General features: G+C 47.8%; 2 protein-coding genes across 4 annotated transcripts in view; one reads left to right on the top strand and one right to left on the bottom strand.

The window, feature by feature from the left end:
* Positions 1 to 720: 720 nt before the first annotated feature.
* Positions 721 to 10,290, bottom strand: TMEM120B (transmembrane protein 120B). Its single transcript, XM_036393327.2, has 12 exons — positions 10,166 to 10,290; positions 7,820 to 7,938; positions 6,818 to 6,934; positions 6,009 to 6,068; positions 5,352 to 5,447; positions 4,248 to 4,337; positions 3,729 to 3,794; positions 2,736 to 2,797; positions 2,394 to 2,486; positions 1,952 to 2,016; positions 1,728 to 1,796; positions 721 to 1,513 (listed from the first exon to the last, which is right to left on the bottom strand). Exons 1-12 carry the CDS (start codon positions 10,232 to 10,234, stop codon positions 1,400 to 1,402), a joined length of 1,020 nt encoding a protein of 339 aa, XP_036249220.1. The 5' UTR covers positions 10,235 to 10,290; the 3' UTR covers positions 721 to 1,399.
* An 88-nt stretch (positions 10,291 to 10,378) lies between these two features.
* The window catches only part of MORN3 (MORN repeat containing 3), a 24,159-nt gene continuing 16,392 nt past the window's right edge, over positions 10,379 to 18,145 (top strand). The window contains exons 1-2 of one of the 3 annotated variants that reach the window (XM_036393002.2): positions 10,379 to 10,394; positions 11,635 to 11,742. The gene's annotated coding sequence lies outside the window, so the exon portion shown is untranslated. Of the gene's footprint in view, positions 10,480 to 11,634; positions 11,743 to 16,922; positions 17,134 to 18,145 lie in introns of those variants that run through there. The other 2 variants (XM_036393000.2, XM_036392999.2) reach the window with 2 other exon arrangements.

The following is an 18,145-nucleotide window of genomic DNA, read 5'->3' as shown; positions in this document are numbered from 1 at the left end:
AATCTCTCTGGCTTTTTTAATCTGAGTTTCTCAGGTTGCAGAACTCACGTTATTCACCCCTGCAGAACAAGGTTCCAGTTTGCTCTCAACAGACAATAATTTAGATCTCATAATCTGAGAGTTCCGGGAGTAAAACAAAAAAGCCTTACAGGGTGTGTAAAAGATAGCAAAACACAGCCCAACTGGTGTGAAAACTGTTGAAATTATGCAAATTTGAGTTAATTGTTCATGCCCACAGGACGGTGACACAGCAAAGGTAATTTTGCTAGCTTGAGCCACAGAGGTGATGACTCCATCTCAAGGCTGTGGTGCATTGTCTGTCCCCTGTGAGCACCCTCTGGGGAGGAGGGCACTGTTTGCCACTCACACTGCCACAGGATGTGCCCAGTTTGGGCTTTGTGCTGCTTTCACTGTTGGGAAAGACACAGCCCAAGCCAGCTCAGTGCTGCAGCTGCCTGAGGAGGCACAGAAGTTACAGCAGCCAGAAAAGGTGTTCCAATGAGCAAGTGTAAATTCAAGCAGCACAAGGACTTTAGCAGGGTAGCAGTCAGTGTTTGCCCCTGCCATCCCCTCGACCCAGCATTTCCCTTCTCTTCATTATTGGTACAAGTGCAGCATCTAAAGAAAGTATTAATATTTGAGCTGAGCCTGTCCTCCCCTTTCCAGAACCATGCCTCAAAAATCAACCCAAGGGCTTGTTACTAAATAAGGCAGAGGCAGTTGCATATTGAATGGTTTATTTTAGATTCTTTCAGGCCTGGACAAATGACCTGGTCTCCCTGGAAAAGGGCTAGCAGACTTCCCTGCCATTTAAAAACTGCTTTTGCTTGCATGATTTTGTTTTCAAAGGAGGAATTCCTCTTCTTTAAATAGCTTTTTAGAAGTGTATATAGCAGCAGTATGGTACAAAGATGAGTATTTTCTTTTCACAGTACACACAGGTTAGTATTGCCACTGAGAATATGCCTTAAACAAATGCCTTGAAAAACAGCATTCATTCTGTATTACTGATCCACCCAGAGTGTTCATAAAACTCAATAAATTCAATACCCAGAATTTAAATAATAAAACTGCAAAGTGTCAGGTATCATTCCAGAATTGGAATTACAGTAGATCCCACATTTTCCCTAACGCTGGCAGGTGCATGCTGCTCTATATACAGAACAAAAACCCCAGAAGCAAATACATTTTATATTAAATATACATAAATAGCAGGAGTGTGACTGGAGAGCCATGCTTGCATTAATACTGAGTCTGTGCTGGCAGAGTCCTTTACCAAGCACGGGGACAGGCGAGTCCTTCCGAGCCCATCCGTGGCCTGGCTGGGGCTGAGCAGGGTCTGTCCCACACCAGCCCTGCTGGGGGCACAGGCATGGATGCACACTGGGAACAGGGGCAGTCACAGCTTCTTCACCTTGTCTTTGTTCTTCTGCAGTTTAGTGTGCACCACCTTGAGAGTAGTGAGGAAGTTCCCGAGGAACAGCAGCAGGAATGTGAAAGCCAACACAAAAACCTGGAAGGGAAGAGGAAGCAGCATTTATTACCTTGTGATATTACAACGTGGATTATATTCAGCACTGCTGGGCTCTACCAGACACAGAACAGGCTCTGTGCTGCATTATCCTGAGATATTTCAATGCAGTCAGATGCCCAAATATCTTTCAGGATGTGGTCAGGCACCCCCTCTGCCCTGCTCTGTGCTGCTTCTGAGCAGAGCCAACACACACCTGCCATTCTTTGCATTCCTTGTGCCTTGACAATCTGAAAAGAGTGATTGCATTGTATAGCTGCCAGAACTGCAGAGGGGAAAAGAAAAAAGGCAATTTAATTACGAGCAAAAAGAATTAAGCCTTGGAAACGTTTGTCATGGCTGTGTGTGATCCAAAGCACCTTTGGGTGGTGCAGCAGCAGACACTGCACCGCAGAGGGAGGAGGGGATCACCCAACTTACATGCCCAAAGAACAAGAAGGGAAGGAGAAACGTCAGCCCCCGCCACATCCAGGACTGGAATCCTTCTGGAAAAGGTTGACAGAAGAGGCAGAGTGTGAGCACAGAAGAGCCAGGACTGAACCTGCAGCTCCTCCCCCAACCCCATAAGGGCTATTCCTATCAAGTAAAAATACTTGTTTGAAATTGCAGTAGTTGGAGGAGGATAAAGTTAGGGATGACCAAAACCTCCATCTCAGTCTCCTCAAATGCTGACAAAAATCAGATTCCTCTGCTCCTGGCCTACAGGACCTGAGGAGGGGGATAAAAGTCTCACTGCCCTTCCTGCCTTGGGACACAGGCAGCCAGGCAGGGGACAGCTCTGCAATGTGGGGGCATACAGCCCTCTCCCTCCCTATCACTGCACCCAAAACCTGTGCAAAGAAAGCAGAGCAGGAGACCTCACCTACTGTAAGGTCCAAGTGGTTTCTCTCCCCCAAAGCCCGGAGCCTGTAGAGGCAGCCCCTTTGGTAATAATACTGTAAGAACTGAACACAGCCTGGAGAAGGAGAGAGAAAACATCACTCCACTGGTTATTCAGAAGTATGGTAAGCATCAAACTACTTTAATAATATTTAATCCAACAGCATTTAATTATTGCTTATATTTGTAGATTGCATATTTGTATACAATCTTTATATTCCTACAGTTTAATATTCCAGTATTTACCTAATGAAAGTGTTTTCTCTAATCACATATGACACAAAATGACTTTACCCCCTGAATTAGCAAGGTAAGATATACTCACTCTGAAATATTGAAAATGCTAAAAATTGACTGCGAAACATCTGATACATGAGTCCATCGGGCCTGGAAGCAGAACATGGGGAGTTCCATTAATCTGCTAAAAGCATCCAATGCATCCAACCCTTCCCCTTCACCACCAGGCCTGATGCCATTAGCAAAAGAAGCAGCAGCTGGTGCCCATTCCACCCACTGGGAGCCCAGGGAGGTGCTACAGCCACACAGAAAATGCTCTCATTGATTAGGTTTCCCCTCTCTAACAAGGATAAATGCTGTCCCCTCTCATCCTTTATCACAGTTTTCTCCAGGCAGCAAAGCCATTTCATCCTTAATCAGTTTTCTCCAGGCAGCAAAGCCATTCAGCATCATCTGCATTGAGAATCTGCAACAGGGGGTGCTTGTGCTGCTTATCCTGAGGGCAGTTCAGGATAGATGGAGGGCAAGGACTGCCTGCCCCAGCCACTGTCAGACCCTTACAGATTCAGGAGAAGCTGTTGTTTTAAAACAATTTTTAATAATTACCTCATCAGTTCATGCCCAGGTTGAGACAGGCTGCACAGGGAGTGCATCTGACCACCACCACCACCCTCTGCAAGGGGGTAACTTGAATTTTTGGCTTTAAACTCTCTAATCAAGGCTCACTAAAGGCACCAAACATCCATTTTGTGGTGTCCTTCTATAGCAAAGTGCTGCTTGTTTCCTTAAGTACTGAGACAGAAACTGGGAGACTTGCAGAGATTTTGCTGTCACCAGCCCAACTACAGCCACAGGGTTTGCATTTCTTTCCTTTTTTTTTTTAGCCAGCAATGTAAATACAAACTTACAGTGTTGTATTTATCATTGAAAACATCTGTAACATCAAACAAATATTAAGGCTGACACGCTGCCATACGTCCTGTGGCCACAGCTTCATGGTCACGCTGGATTTAAATGCTCAGATGATGTAAACACCATGAAACAGGCTTGAAGCACCTCGAGCAGGCAGGAGCAGACTCACCACGTTAACATCACTCCAGACAGGAACGTGGAAACATAGTGATGAGACACCCACCAGCCTTTGATCCTGAGCAGTAAAAAACATGGCAGTTAGACAAGAAACATGGATTTCAGCATTGAAGTCCAGCTTACAGGCAAAAAATGATCCAAAAATGGGAACAAAGCAGATGTCCTAACTCAAGCACAAGGGATGCTGTGGCATTTCCAGCCAAAGATGTGTGACCTCTAACACAAGGCAGCACACACACTCCAGACCACATCTACACCCTACAGCTACCAAAACCAGCCAACACCTTGGACCACTAACTTGGGGACTATTAGGAACTGCAACTGCTCTCTCCCCAAATCTCAGGTGCCCCTGGAAGTGACCAGGGAGGAGGAGAGAGACAAGAGACTCTGCAGAGAGGCCATCAGCATCTCAGATTTGCTGGGCTTCAGTGCCAGGCTGAATCCCTTTTTGTTGCCTGGCTTTCTGTAAGGACATTTCATGCTTTCCTGGTTTTTGAGGGTGGCACTGTACCTTGAGCCATTGCTAATGAGGATGCTCTCCCGTATCGTCAGCGTGCAGTAATACCACACCAACAGAAAGTTAAACACTTCATCTGTCACCCTGTTAAACACAAAAAACACAGAGTAAAAAACCCTCTTGTTAATTATAAAGGCGCATTTTAAAAATCCCTATTTTTCCTAGATGAAAACCTGCCCAGGTGAGGCTATGGACACAAAGTCCCATCCTGAACATCTCTAACCCACATGCAGCACTGCACACAGGGGCAGCACTGCCAGGCTCCAGCCCCTTTTACCCTGGGATCCAACACTGCAGATCCTGAGCTGATAAGCAGGTATGCAGGGATGACATTAAGTGCTGCTCAAGGAGAGAAAGCACCACAGAAGCAGCAGATGATCCAATTTAGAGAGGCCTTTCCAGGCTAATTCAATGAGGAGATTCCATGAGATCTATATCAATCCAATCAACTAAAAGAATGGAAGAGCATTATGCTCTGGAGCAAAGAAACCAAAACACCAAAACTTTATTTTGCCATTTGCAAACTCCTGAAGCCAAGGGGACTTGGGGCAGCCTCTGTACAGGGCAGCATCACTCCTGGTACAATCCTGCATTCACTCAGACACACAGAGACCACAGTGGAAGTGCATGGCTCCAACACCTTCCTGGTTTTTAAGCAAAATGATAACGGAAGCTTGTTGGTGCTCAGAGGCTTTATCACAACCTAGAGGTAATGTTTCAAGTCTGATTATTTCACACAAATTCTCTTTTGTTGTTTTTGTTACCCCAGAGCTGCAGCACACTGTTGGTCTCTGCCTGGGACAGCCCACAAGTCCAACCAGCTGTTTGTTCCCAATGACAGCACGATGCCAGAATAACAACATCAATTTTTAGCATCATCAGGAAATGTGATGTTGGACTTTCCTTTTAAAAAGGAAAACCAATTGGCTAAAATACGGCTCCTGCCAGAGTTGAAGAAGAGCAGGTGTCTTGCTGCCCAACTGCTCAAAGCCTAAACAGCACCTGAGCTGTCTCACTGTCCTTAACAGTGCATAAGAAAAGTCAAACTCAGCACAATTTTATGCACAACACTTGATAAGAAATAAAAATGCATCTTACCTGTAGTGGAGAAAACACCTGCAGGCAACAGCCCCCAGTAACAAGATTATTGTCAGATAAAGCTTGAACTTCTCATACTCGTCCTTGTAGGCAAACCTGGAAGGAAACAGGTGCCATTTGTGGACACAAACAAATGTTTGACTGGAACGTGGCTTCATCTTTTCAAACCACATACAAAGCCAAATATCAAGCCCAGAGACAGAGGTTTTGCTGAAACCCTTAGAAAAGCAGTGGACAGTGGTGAAAGGCAGTGTTCTGCCTGCAGGGAGGGTCTGTCTCAGCTGCAACACAATGCCCTAAGTCCATCAGAGCTGGTTTCTGGGTTGGCATGACAAGATTTTAAAAATATATATATATATCTCCATTTTCTGGAGCACTGTATGCTAGAAGTCACAGTACCATTTTTCAGCACAAAAAAACTCCAAACACTTTTACAATTAAGGTCACAGGCTGAGCTGGGCTTAAAAGCAAGCAATAAATTGAATTAATTGGAGCTACATAAGATGTCAGCTCATCCCCATGTCATAGTCCAGTCACCCACCCTCAACATTTCACTTATCAGGCCTAAGAGAAACCCATTCCCTCTCTGGGCTCCAGTCCACACCCACAGCTGGCCCAGAGAAACCCAAACTCACACACGTGGGGAGGCTCACTCACTTTGCCTGGTTGCTCAGGAGAGTGACATTCACATTTCCCAGCACCAGATTTAAGTACAGGCTAGAAGACAAAAGCCAAGAGCAGACCCAAGTAAGTTGTTTTATTTGAACACCACAGGATGATCTAGAGCGAGGTGATGAGACAGTGGCTCTGCCAAAGCCACGTTTGCTGGAGGTTTTCAGTTAATACAAACTGGAGGGAAATACCACAGAAGAGCCTTTAGACATGGAAATATTGGTCAGCATTTCTAGGAAGTTACTGAAAAGCCTTATTTTCCTGGTCCCTTTTTTGCACTACAGTGTAAGGGCAATATATGTAGTATGCACTGGCCAAACCCAAACACAGGGAGGATTTGGAAGAAAAGTTTCTCTTAGAAACTTCTGAGGGGCTGCAGCACCACAGAGCCCTTGACAACTGATATAACTCTGTCCTAGCAACCCTGCTTGAAGCAAAAGTTAAAATTGGTTAAAAATATTATTAAAAAAAGAGAAAAGTCTTCTTCTGATTCAGCCCTCAAAAAAATTAGCCCAGGAAAACATCAGTGTGGAACAGTGAACTGCACAATCCCTTGCCAGTGCAGGTTACTGTCATTTTAACAGAAAACCTGCACTGCCCACACACATTTACATCCACTCACAGCTAATGAATTCTGTGTACAACTGACACAGCAGCTCAGCAAGAGATTTATGACTAATCCAATTTTACATGTCTTTCTTCAACCTTTTCCTTCAGGAACAAAGAGCATTGCTGTGAACATTTAAAAATCCAAAATTCCCTGAGCACACAAGCCTCCCTGGTGGAGCACATACCCATTCCTCTTGGGCAGGTAGGCTTCCATGTCAAAGAAGGCATTCTGCCTCTCCTTGATCTGGCTGCTGATCTCCTGAATGAGAGCAAACTCCTCAGGACTCGCTCTGGGCTTGCACCTGCAAGAACACAGAAACAAGATATTCCTGTTCATGTTTTCACCTCCTTTTTATTTGAAGGAAAATAATGCTGTCATAAAATCCAGGCTGTTAAAAAGCTGGCTCTGGGAACTGATGCTTTGCTCCTGTATTTCTGAGGAACCATTTGGCTTATCACGACTTTATTTCACTGCCAGGTTTATGCTGCTGTAGGTTACTTCAACCAGTTGGTTTATAAATCAGCTTCTCTTTCCATCAGCTCAGTGACAGATTGCATGGGAATATTGTGTTTTTCTGAAGGAACTCCCTCCACCCTGGGAACTCTGTGCGTGGTTTCAGGCACTGCCCTCGCAGAGGCTGCAGCTCTTCAGGTATGAAGTATTTCAGGATGTAACAGGACACAGAGCTGATGATTTACTGACAAACTGTGGTTTTAGTTAATGTTAACCAGAGAGCAGTGAACAGCAGAGCCAGCAGCCTGTGGTGTCAGAGGTGCTGCACACAAGGAATTCAGCCCATGGCTCTTGGGATCAGCCAAGCAACCAGGGACAGTTCCCTCCTGTAAATCCACCCAGGAGCAAGTTATACCTTCAGGTTCAAGGACTGGTGTTGCTCTTCCAGTGCAGTTTACAGAGCAAAGCATTGCTCACCTGGCACAGCCAGAAGCTGCACAGCCCTGCAATACACAGCACGCACTGCAAGGAAGAAACCCACACCAGCTCCCTTAAATGTCTTTATTTACAGGACTCCCTCTCTCATGCAGTAATGAACACCCTACTTGGCTGTAATATGGAACAACTTTAGCACTGCAACATAGATTTTCTAGTAAAAGTACTAAAAATCCAAGCATTTCAGCCCTTGGGAAGGAGAACTATCCCATCTCTGCCTCCTCCACCCTCCTGTTACCGTTGCAGGCTGTGCTTCAGATCCCTCAGTGTCTTCTTCTGCCGCTGTATGGAGCTGCTGCAGGCTGTCTGCAAGCTGGTGACTTCTTCCAGTTTCTGCCTGTAAACTTTGTGTGTTTCCTGCAGGAGAAGAGGAGATGGTTGGTAGGAAGAGCCCTCCTAGGTTATTCATGGCATTTGGTCCTCACTTCCAAGGGAAACCAGGAAAATCCTGGTTTTATGGGATACAACAGGCACCCCTTTAACAAGCAAGAAGAGGAAGATGCCAAACCAGTACAATAGGGCGTAAATGGACACTGATGAAATTCCTACAAGAGGAAAAGCATCCTCTACACTCATCTCATTGCCTCTTTAAAGAGCTTTCCCACTCAGGAGCTTCTCACTCCCATCCCAACCTGCAATGAAGCCCCTAATCCTTGAATCCCCTAATCCTCCATTTGATCCTGATCCATGCCCATCAAATGGTGGCTAAATCACTGAGCAGTCACTCCAATTTCACAGCCAGATTAAATCTTGGAGAAAATAAGTGAGGACCTAACAGAGTGGGGGAGGGAAGGGAAAGACACAGCACCAGCCATAAATCCATGGCTGAGGGTTTATGCACCTCCTGGCCATCGCTGCCATCCCAACCCCACGGATATTCAAGCAACCTGCCCCATATTCTGGTTTAAAGAGCTGAACTGATGTCCCTGCCTGTGGCCTCAGATGCTCCCTGGGAGGAACTGCTTTATCACAGCTCATTGGTCCCCTGAAGCCCCCAATTAGTGCTCAGCCATAACGAGGACAACCAACTGCAAACCCATTGACAGGAGCCTCTGCTCTCATCCCTCCCTGCTCTTGGCTCTGCTTTTCCACCCTTTGCAAGGATTTCACTCCTTTCCCCATGAGGGAGGTCTCAGGAAGGGCTCTCCAAGCACCAAGCAATGACCTCTGAGCCAATTTTAAGACCTATAATGAGTTGGAAAAAGAGTGTGCAGAGTTAGTGCCAAGAGACAGTGTGGGTTACACGGCTGCTTCACCGACCAGCACACCAAGAACCACAGGAAATTCCCACCTCTCTTCCCAGAGCATAAACATGGTGCTGAAACCACACAAACCAAACCTCTGCTCTCCTCCCTGCTAGGACCCACCTGGTAGCTGTTCTTTATTTACAAGAACAATCCAAAACAAGCTCCAGTGTCTGATTTAAAGACCTTAATAACCAAACTAACCCCGTACAGGCACTGCAGCTCTCACTGTTTCAGGCTCACTTTGGTTTTACTGAGCACACCTTTATAGCACTAATCTTGACACCTCAGCTGCTGCCACCCCACCAAAAAGTCTTTCTACTTTGCTTTTCCAGGTGGGGAAACTGAGGCAGGGAAAATCACTGATATTTACTGTGGTTTAGGTCAGACTAAGGCAGGGAGTTTGTCAAGAAGGTGCACACAGCAAACAAGTGACCAACAAAACCACGCCAGCTGCTCTCCCCCAGCACCCAATCCTTGTTTCTGCTAACAGGAGTACAACCTGAACTGAGTTTTAATTAAGAAACAAGCTAAATGTGGAGATCACACTTTTTTTCTTTTTGCATGCACGTTCTGTTTAACAGTCTAAAAGAGGCTAAAACAGCCTCCAGAGTGAGAACAGCCTGTCGTACTTTAAAACTGGCTTCAAGATTTTAAGCACGTGTATAGGTGCAGCACTGATGACAAGCAGAGAAGGAAGGGAAGGTTTCGGGAGGTAAGAGCATCTTGTAGAACAGCTCTTGGCCCCCACTCCGAGGCCCTTCTGGCCGTCGGTGCACTTTTGCAAGATGGAAAAGCAGCACTTGGACCCGGCGTATCCCACCACAGGAAATCAGACTCGGCCAGGAGATGCTGGCGGGACAGGCGCTGCCCGCACTGCTCTTTGCAGCACAACCGCACCGCGTCTCCTTTCTCCATCCTTTCTCCAGCAACGGGAACCGCGGCACCACATCTTGGTGCATCCTCAGAGGGACCTGGGGCACGGCCAGGGCTCGGTCTGGGCTGTCCCGTGCGGGTAGCGGGACACGGGCTGTGTGCGGGGGCCGGGCACGGAGGGATGCACGGGATCCCGGCTCCGTGCGGGCACCCCGCGGCCGCAGCGAGCGCGCCTGGGGCTGGGGGGAGCCCTCCCGCACCTCCGGCTGCTCCCGCCGAGCCGCCCCGGGGATGCGGCCGGCCATGGGGACCCCCGGTCCCGCTCCTGCCGGGCGGGGCGAACCGGGGCCGGCCCCGCATCGCGATGCGAAGCAGAGCCGGCAAGGGCAGCGCGGGGGAAGCCGCGTCCGCGCAGGCGGGGGAGGCACCGCGATGCCCGCGGGGCCCCGCCGCCCCCCGCTCACCTGGAGCTGCCGGAACTCCTCCTCCAGCTCCCGCCACTCGCCGAGGCTCCGCTCCAGCTGCTCCCGCATGGCCGCGGGGCCGCGCCAGCTCCCCGGGCCCCGGCGCGCGCCCGCCGCCCGCACCCCCGGGCCCGCGCGCCGCGTGCGCCGCTGACGTCATCGCGCGCGGTCATGGGCGCGGCCCCGCCTCTCTCCCCCCCCCGCCCGCCTCAGGGGAGGGACCCGTCAGGTGAGGGAGCGCTCCGGTCTGGGCTCACCTCGGGCCACAGAGCGCCTAAGGCCGGAGATTCCACTCAGGTCAAGGCTCCCCTCAGGTGCGGGATCCCCTCCTGTGACGGCCCTGCTCAGGCTCGGGTCCCCTCCCGTGATGGTCCCCTTAGGCGCGGCCCCCGTCAGGCCTGTGCTCTCCTCAGGCCAGAGCGCCCCTCAGATGGCGGGGTCCCCTCGGCTGCTGTCACCCGCCCTGCCCCGGTCACCTCCTGGAGGCCCTGCACTTCTCCTGAGCCCCCTTGTGTTGTGGCAGCACCTGAAGTGCTCCGTGGTGTGACATGGAAGCATCTTCCTGCCCTTTCAGGGTGGTTCATCACACATGGAGCGAGAGTGGAGATAAAACCCTCCACTGCACAGGGCCAGCCCCCTCAGAGAGCCCTGGGGGCTGAATCTGAGGCAGCTCAGCACTGCAGCTGCCTCGACCTTGGTCACAGGTCCTTGGTATCGCAGAAGATGACAAGAGGATTCCTGATGTCTTTATTTTTACAATAATTACCCATTCAGCTGCTGGACTGGCCAGTTGTGAGCTGGGCCTGATGTTCTGGGGCAGGGTGGGAAGAGTTGTAAATGTTGACACTCACAAGAGTTGTGAGTTTCTTATGCAAGGGTAGAAATTGGCAAAGAGGAAGAAAAAGGGAAGGGGAAAGAAGCAATTAAAAAAAAAAAAGGTACAAGGGAGAGGAGACGGGAGGAGTGAAGTAAAAACACAAATGCAATGCTCTCTTTTCATGAGTAGTGTATGTAGGATCCCATTTCCTTGAATTTCATGTAAACAACCAAAAACGTTGGTTGTAGAGACGCTCCTCAGTGTTCTTGCTGTCCCTGGTCCTTCTCTAGGTCCACTGGTTTGATTTTGCATATTTTTTTCATACATTTGTGGGTGGACACCTGAAGTGCCGCTGATGAGCTGCATTCAGTTTCCAGAGAAACCCTCTCAGAACTTGCAGTGGTTTGGGATTTCTGCTGGTTTGAGAAGCACCAACCCCAGGGATGTTGCATTGTCCCTGCTGCTTCTCCAGTGAGGCCACAATTGTCCAGAGATCAAACATGTGTTGTGGCAGGTCTTGGTAATCCTGAAGTAGAAAAATAAACTAACCAACATAACAGAAATGTCACAGCAATTTGTTACATCTGTGTTAAATTTTTCCTGGATTCTAGCATTTGTCCACAATCCTGTGTGACAGGACTTTATGTTACAGGAGGCCTGGAGTTTGGATTGCAGACTTTGGAGGAAGGAGGATCACATCTCAGATCGGAGCGTTGACTCCGCGCTGGATACGTGCCAAAACTTTCCAGTTCACCACAAGGTTGGAATACTCCCTGCCAGCAAAGTTATTTCTCCTTCCCACATGAAAACATTGCCTCCACCTTTGCAGTTCTCTGTCAGCTCAGTTTATCACCACCTCTGAGATGTAGCTGCATCTTACCCCTTGCTGGTGAGGCTGGGGTGCTGACACCCTCCTACAGATCTGGAATCCAGAAAGTAAAAACATTTTAACATTTGTAGCATTGCTTGTGTCAGTTCAGGAAAAGGTGCTTTTAGAAGACATCATAAATTGTCAATAGCCCTTAAAAGTATTCCTTTCACTGCTGATCTGTAAGCCTCAAAAGAGCAGAAGGAAACTCTTATCAGACATGAATATTTGTCCTGGGCTGGAATTCTGCAGGCTGATGACATTTAGTTAGGGCTGTGGTGTGAGTTTCACATACAAAGGCAGGAAATGTTGTGCATTTCCCACTCAGAGCCCTGCTGGGCTGGCCACAGAGCTCTCCCAGAACACCAAGGGATTTATCCCAAACTTTCCTACCTCTCCCCTACACCTCTGGACAAGGAACAATTCTTACACATGTTGTGGCTGTGCATAATGATTACCCCAAAAGATTTCTTTCAACTTTTTAACTACACCATGCTAATTCATATCCATTCAAGAGATCTGCATTTTCTTTCAAACAGAAACCACAAAAACATTTAGTTAAGCACAAACATTGTGAGTGTAGCAGGGCTGGCCTTACAGCTGGCTCTGCATTATTTAACCTTGCACCGTTACAAAATAGTTCAGAATTACCTGTAAGCTCTCCCCACTCCTGGGAGGCTGCAGCTGTTGGTATAATCTCATTATTTCAATCACATCTTTGTGAATGAAACCAAAGCAAGCTGAGCTAGCAGGGATCCCCTCAGCCCTGCATGGGGAGCAGGGCTCTGTGCAGCTGCTGCTCGGGGCTCCCACACCTCACCTGTCTTTCACTTGTGGCAACACATGAGGATTGCTGCTTTTCCTCTGTATTTCAATATTTTATGATCATTTTTCACGGTATCTTGCAAGTTTTAATGGCTGTCTTCTGCTGCCAGTGATCACCTAAGGCCATTGCACAGCAAATTTGCAAACATGAAATCTCTGGTTTGCCTTTACCTGAATTAATCCCCAACTCACCAACCTTTCACTGCCAGAAAACGTGTCTAAGAAATTGAGTTCATAAATCAAGTTAAGGATCACAGAGAAATTGTGGCTATTTTTTCTCTGGATGTTAGATTTTGTGTGAGTACACATGGTTATATATATGTACAATCACATGTGAGCTCCTTTCCTTCACCCTCCAGACTATTCCTGAATGCAAATTCCATTCATTCTTTCCTCTTAAGATAATTGAGGCTGTTTCCTTTGATGCTTTTCCCCTGTCTTAGAAATGCAGATTCTTTCCAGCACAGCAAAGGAGAAAGGACAAAATATAAATGTAGATGAGTCCCTATTCTGCCATCAGGTGACAATAAGCCATGATAAATAAAATACTTGGCACACGTTTCAGCTGGAGATTCATACTGCTGATTCATCTTGCATTCATCTGGATTTATCCTTCAATTAAGGAATAAATTAAAGATTTGAAGTGAGGCATTAGCTCAAGTATGGCCAAATTTATCTGCCTCCAATGATATTAAGAGTCTTGCAAAGCACTCCATGGTCAGTAAATAATTCTCAGCTTTGGGTGACTTCAGGAATTAACATCAAGACTTTACCTTTAAACCTCTGCCCTGTTGCAGGTAGTTAAGCAGAGACCAAGAGGTGTAAATCGGCAGCAACAGGAGCTCCTGGGGAGAGGGTATCTGGTGTCAGCTCCCAGGGCTTCAGCCTTTCAGTTTGCAGGACTATCTAAGAGCCTGAACATTCCAGATAACCCAGGGGTTTAACTTTAGGTTGTTTTGATGTAAAACCAACACGGTTTTTATCTTGAAAGAACTGCTCCCAGCCAAAAGGAGGGAAGAATTTTAAATGCTTTCCCACAAGGCTGCCTCTTAAGCCAGAGGCATCAGGTGAAGTTTACACTTCAAACTTTTCACTTCAATCCCTCCTAAATCCTGCTAATGACAATTCTTTAGAGCAGAGTGGGGGATGCTCCTTCAGCTCACCAAAACAGGCTTGGTTGGAGTCCAAGACCCTCCCACCTCTTCCCTGGCTTTTCTTTTGAATATAGCAGCAATAAAACACACATCTGAGCATCCCACTTCCACAGTATGTTGTTGTCACACTCTTCACCTTTAAAGAATTCCAACATATGTTTCCCTAAATGCTTTTTCTCTATTTATTCTACAAAGTTCCCAGAATAAATTTAATTTATTGATTCTGACAGTTTTCAGTTGGTTTGGACATTTCACTTGGGTGATTCCCCAAGCTTAGTGCAAGCAAACTCAGCTTGGAGCAGCTGTCTCCTTTCAGTGCAAAAATGATTGGTTTCAGATGTAGAATACTGAGGGCCTTGGGATATATATATATATATATGTATGTATATTTATTTATTTATTTATTTATTAAATCCTGCCCTTAAAAGTGAAAAAAATGGAAAGTGCATAGTGTGTCACAGGACCTTGCTGCAGAAAGGTGTTTCTGGGCATGATTCCATGCACAAACTCCCAGTGCTTGGTTTGCTCCTCAGTGTGTCCAGCCTGGAAGTGGAGTTCACTGCAATGAGCTCTGTTGGCAGAATAATGGGCTGAATTACAGCATAATTTACATGGACAGATTTAAAAGCTTCCTTTCAGTCCTAAGAAATGTAAGGTTTAATCAACTGCCAGACACAGCAGCAGCACAAGGAGCAGCAGAACTGCAGCCCTGGCACTGCCCAGTGGAGGTTTTGCTCTTGTTCCTTGGTGTCAATGGCCAATGCCTGTCACAGTGAAAAAAGGAAAGAAACACCCAAAAGGGCTATTTGGAGCCAAATTTTGGCTGGCAAGGCTGGAACAAGGGGAATTGTGTCAAGGAAAACCCAAATTCTCCTCCTAGCACATCATAGCTTGGGGTTTTGACCCTACTTTGCATAGTGGCCTCAATGTTGTGCCTGGAAACAACTGCCCTTGGGAGAGGAAGAGAGTTTGGTGAGGACATTTCTGGGTCAGTTTGAGTTTATGTCTCACTCTTTGGCTGAGTTATATATTCTAGATATATCTGACACCCTTTACCAAAATTTTCCCCACTTCCTACTTACTAAGGGGATTCCTTCTCTCAAAAGGGAATGACATTTTCTAAGTAAAATTTCTTTTGAGTGAGTGAAAAGAACTTTCTGATAAAACTTCAAATATTACCAGCTTCTCTTCAAGCTAGTCTAATTTTGTCTTTTTTTGTAAGAAGAATATGCTTGTATTTACCCACTCTGTACCCTTGTAATACAAAAAGGTACAGAATGATATTATCAAGTGACAAAATAATTAAATATGATTCAAATGTTTATATCTGAACTAAGAAAACTGTAGATGGGAATCACACACAGCCTCTTCCTAGATAAATTATCTGTGAAACCTCCTTGGAAGGGGCAGAAGTGTTTGTGAGGGTGCTGATAACCCACTCTGGGAACACAGAAGTAAAATAACAAACACACAAAACCAGGAGCAGAAGAATTTAAAATAAACAACCCAGAAATGGAGGCAGCACCCTCCATCATATCCAGGTACAGAGGTTTTTGCAGAGGCAGTTGTTGATCCCAATTTGTGAATTTTAATTTGTTGCTAAAATATTTTAACTCTTTTAAAGTTTTTATTGTTTTCAAATGTATATTAGTTTTCAAATATGTATGTAACTTCTGGTTAGCAGAAGCTGTGGTTGGGTGTGGCATAGTTTGGACTTGCAGTTCAAAAACCTCAGGCAGCCCATGCCCTTTAAAAATAGACAAGTCAAATGGTCTGAATTAGCTAATTATTTTAATTACCAATCTCTCAATTAAGTGCAGTGCTATATAGGGGCTGAAGTAATAGTTCATACTTTTCCAGAGAGGGTTATTTCTGGTTGTAATTTCAAGCTGTAGATTTTGGGCTGCAATGAGCATTTTTTTCTTCTCCCTCATGGATTTCTTCATTTCCTCCCCAAACCTCCATCCTCACTCCAGCCCTTACAGCTGGCCATGGTGGAACACAGGAATGATTGTCTTCAGTCATTCTAGGCTCTGCCCCAAACCAGAACACATTGCCATGAGTGACTGTGAATAAATCCTTCCTGGATATCTTCATCTCATTTTTAATAACAGGAGACATTTTCTCTTGTATAAGTATTTCCTAACTTGGTCATCTTCCATGGATCTCTCTCTCTTTTTTTCTTTCTTAAAGAAGTCTTTACATTCTGCCTCTCCTACATCCCTGGAAATGCTTGCTAGCAGCTGCCATCTTCCAGTTCATGTAATCTAACACAAGGAATTCCCTGTGTGTATTTTCCCTCGGTACAGATCTCCCTCCATCATTTCCACACCAGCTCATGTCTGTGGAGCAGCTCTTCCTTCCCTCCACTTCATTTTCCTCCACCTGATTTCCCAGGCAGTGGCACTGTCTCCTTTGGCTCCATGGCCCTTACATGTGCCACGGGAAATGGAATATTTGCCTTTAGTCACATTCACACTTGGAATAAATCCATTCTCTGTCCTGCCTGAGCATGGACACAACATTTAAGCCACATTCAATGCCTCAGATATTGAGGATTACAAAGGAACACCCGTCAGGAAAGGCTGAATTCTATCTCATCTTTACACAGGCAGCTGCTTTGTTTCATCACAAGATTTCCCACCTGCCTCAACATTTTTACCTCACAGCCTGCAGAGTTGTGCACAAAAATGTGGTGAAAGGATGAGAATCAAATGCATTTGACTCATGGGAGTCATACAAGAGCTGTGGTGTGATACTAGAAATGTGCACAGTCAATTACCCATTAGGGAAGATGATTGCAGACACCCATAAGGCCAGAGTGGCAATCCCTGCTCACCATGGCTGTGGAAGAAATGTAATGGATGAGGGAATTAGTGTCAGGTTTATTCAGATTTCTCCTTTAAGACCGCTGATGTGCATTTTCAGGGGCTTTCTCCTATTTCTCCTGACATTTGCAAGGCTGATTTATTTGTTACTCATCGGCGCTGTAATCAGTGCTTTCATTTCCAGCCTTCTGCTGCTGGGCGTATGAAAAACCAACCAGAGGTGAAACCCTCGTTGTTTATTAGCACTTTATATTCTGCTGGAGCATCCCGAGCTCAGGGCACGTATCTGCGCAGCGCTGTGTGTGTGTGGCTCCGGCTGCATCCCCGGGGCTCAGCGAGGAGAGCAGCGTGCGGTGCCGTGTCCCAGCACATCCCCGTCCGCCCGGGGCCGCTGCCCCGGCCCTCGGCGCTGGAGTTTGGCTCGTTGCTATGGCGACCCCGCCGCCGCAGGCAGCACCGAGCCGCCGCCAGCACAGGTCGGTGTCCGGTTCGGCCCTCGGCATCGGGGGCGGCGGGAGAGCGGCGGCCGCGCTCCGGGCTGCTCTGCAAACCGAGCTGGGCGCTTTCCGCTCGCAGCGCTGCCCTCCTGCCCGGCCCTCGCTGGGGAGGAGCGGCCAGGGGCGCCCTGAGCATTCCGCTCGCAGACAGCGCCCTGCGAGGGGAGGGGAGGGGGTGACTCCGCTCCGCTGGTGGTGCTGGCAGAGGGACCCCGCTGCAGGGCAGTGCGTGCTGCCGGGTCACGGCAAGGGCTGAGCTCAGCCGGGGCATCCTCGGGGCCGGGGCATCCTCGGGGCCGGGGCATCCTCGGGGCCGGGGCAGTCAGGCCGGGTGCACAGGGGTGCGGTGCCAGGCAGGGTTCTGCCAGGGACAGTCGGCAGCCGCTTCTCTGCAGCCAGGCGTGTTTCCCTCCTTGCTCTTCATTAAGTTAAGATGTAAGATGGAGAGAAGTAGCTACACCTCATTGCTCTGAAGTTCCGCAAAGAGACAGGGGAAAAAAATAGGCTTCCAGTAGGGCAGTGCAGACCAAAGCTGCATTTTACCAGAGACCCGACAGAAGTCGCCGAGCAGCGTCTGGAGGGGGACGCGGGGGTCTGTACGAGCCCCATCCCCAAGCGCCGCGGCAGAGGCGCACGGGAGCAGCAGCGTCTCGCCCTCCGCACCGAGAGCTGCGGCCGGAACGGCTGCACCGCCCGCCTCTCGCTGCCAGCCTCCCCGCGCCCTGGGAGTGGGCGGCTGAAAACATCCAGGGAGGCGAACACCGACTGCGTTATCGCTTACGCAAACCTGGCATCGCTGACGTAAATTTAGAAGGGGATTCGGCAAATAAAGGCGGCTCCCGGCAGCCCGCATTACCTCGGGTGCTCTGCGCGGGCTGGGCCTCGCAGGACATGGCGAGCAGATGGGGCTGCCCCCGCAGCTGGGAATCCTCCCTGGGGTTTGTAAATCCTGAGCTTTGAGTTAAAGAAGTGGTGGGATGTGTTGGTGGGA

Source organism: Molothrus ater, chromosome 18, assembly GCF_012460135.2.
Source record: "Molothrus ater isolate BHLD 08-10-18 breed brown headed cowbird chromosome 18, BPBGC_Mater_1.1, whole genome shotgun sequence".
NCBI lineage: Eukaryota > Metazoa > Chordata > Aves > Passeriformes > Icteridae > Molothrus > Molothrus ater.
This window is presented reverse-complemented; position numbering and strand designations above follow the sequence as displayed.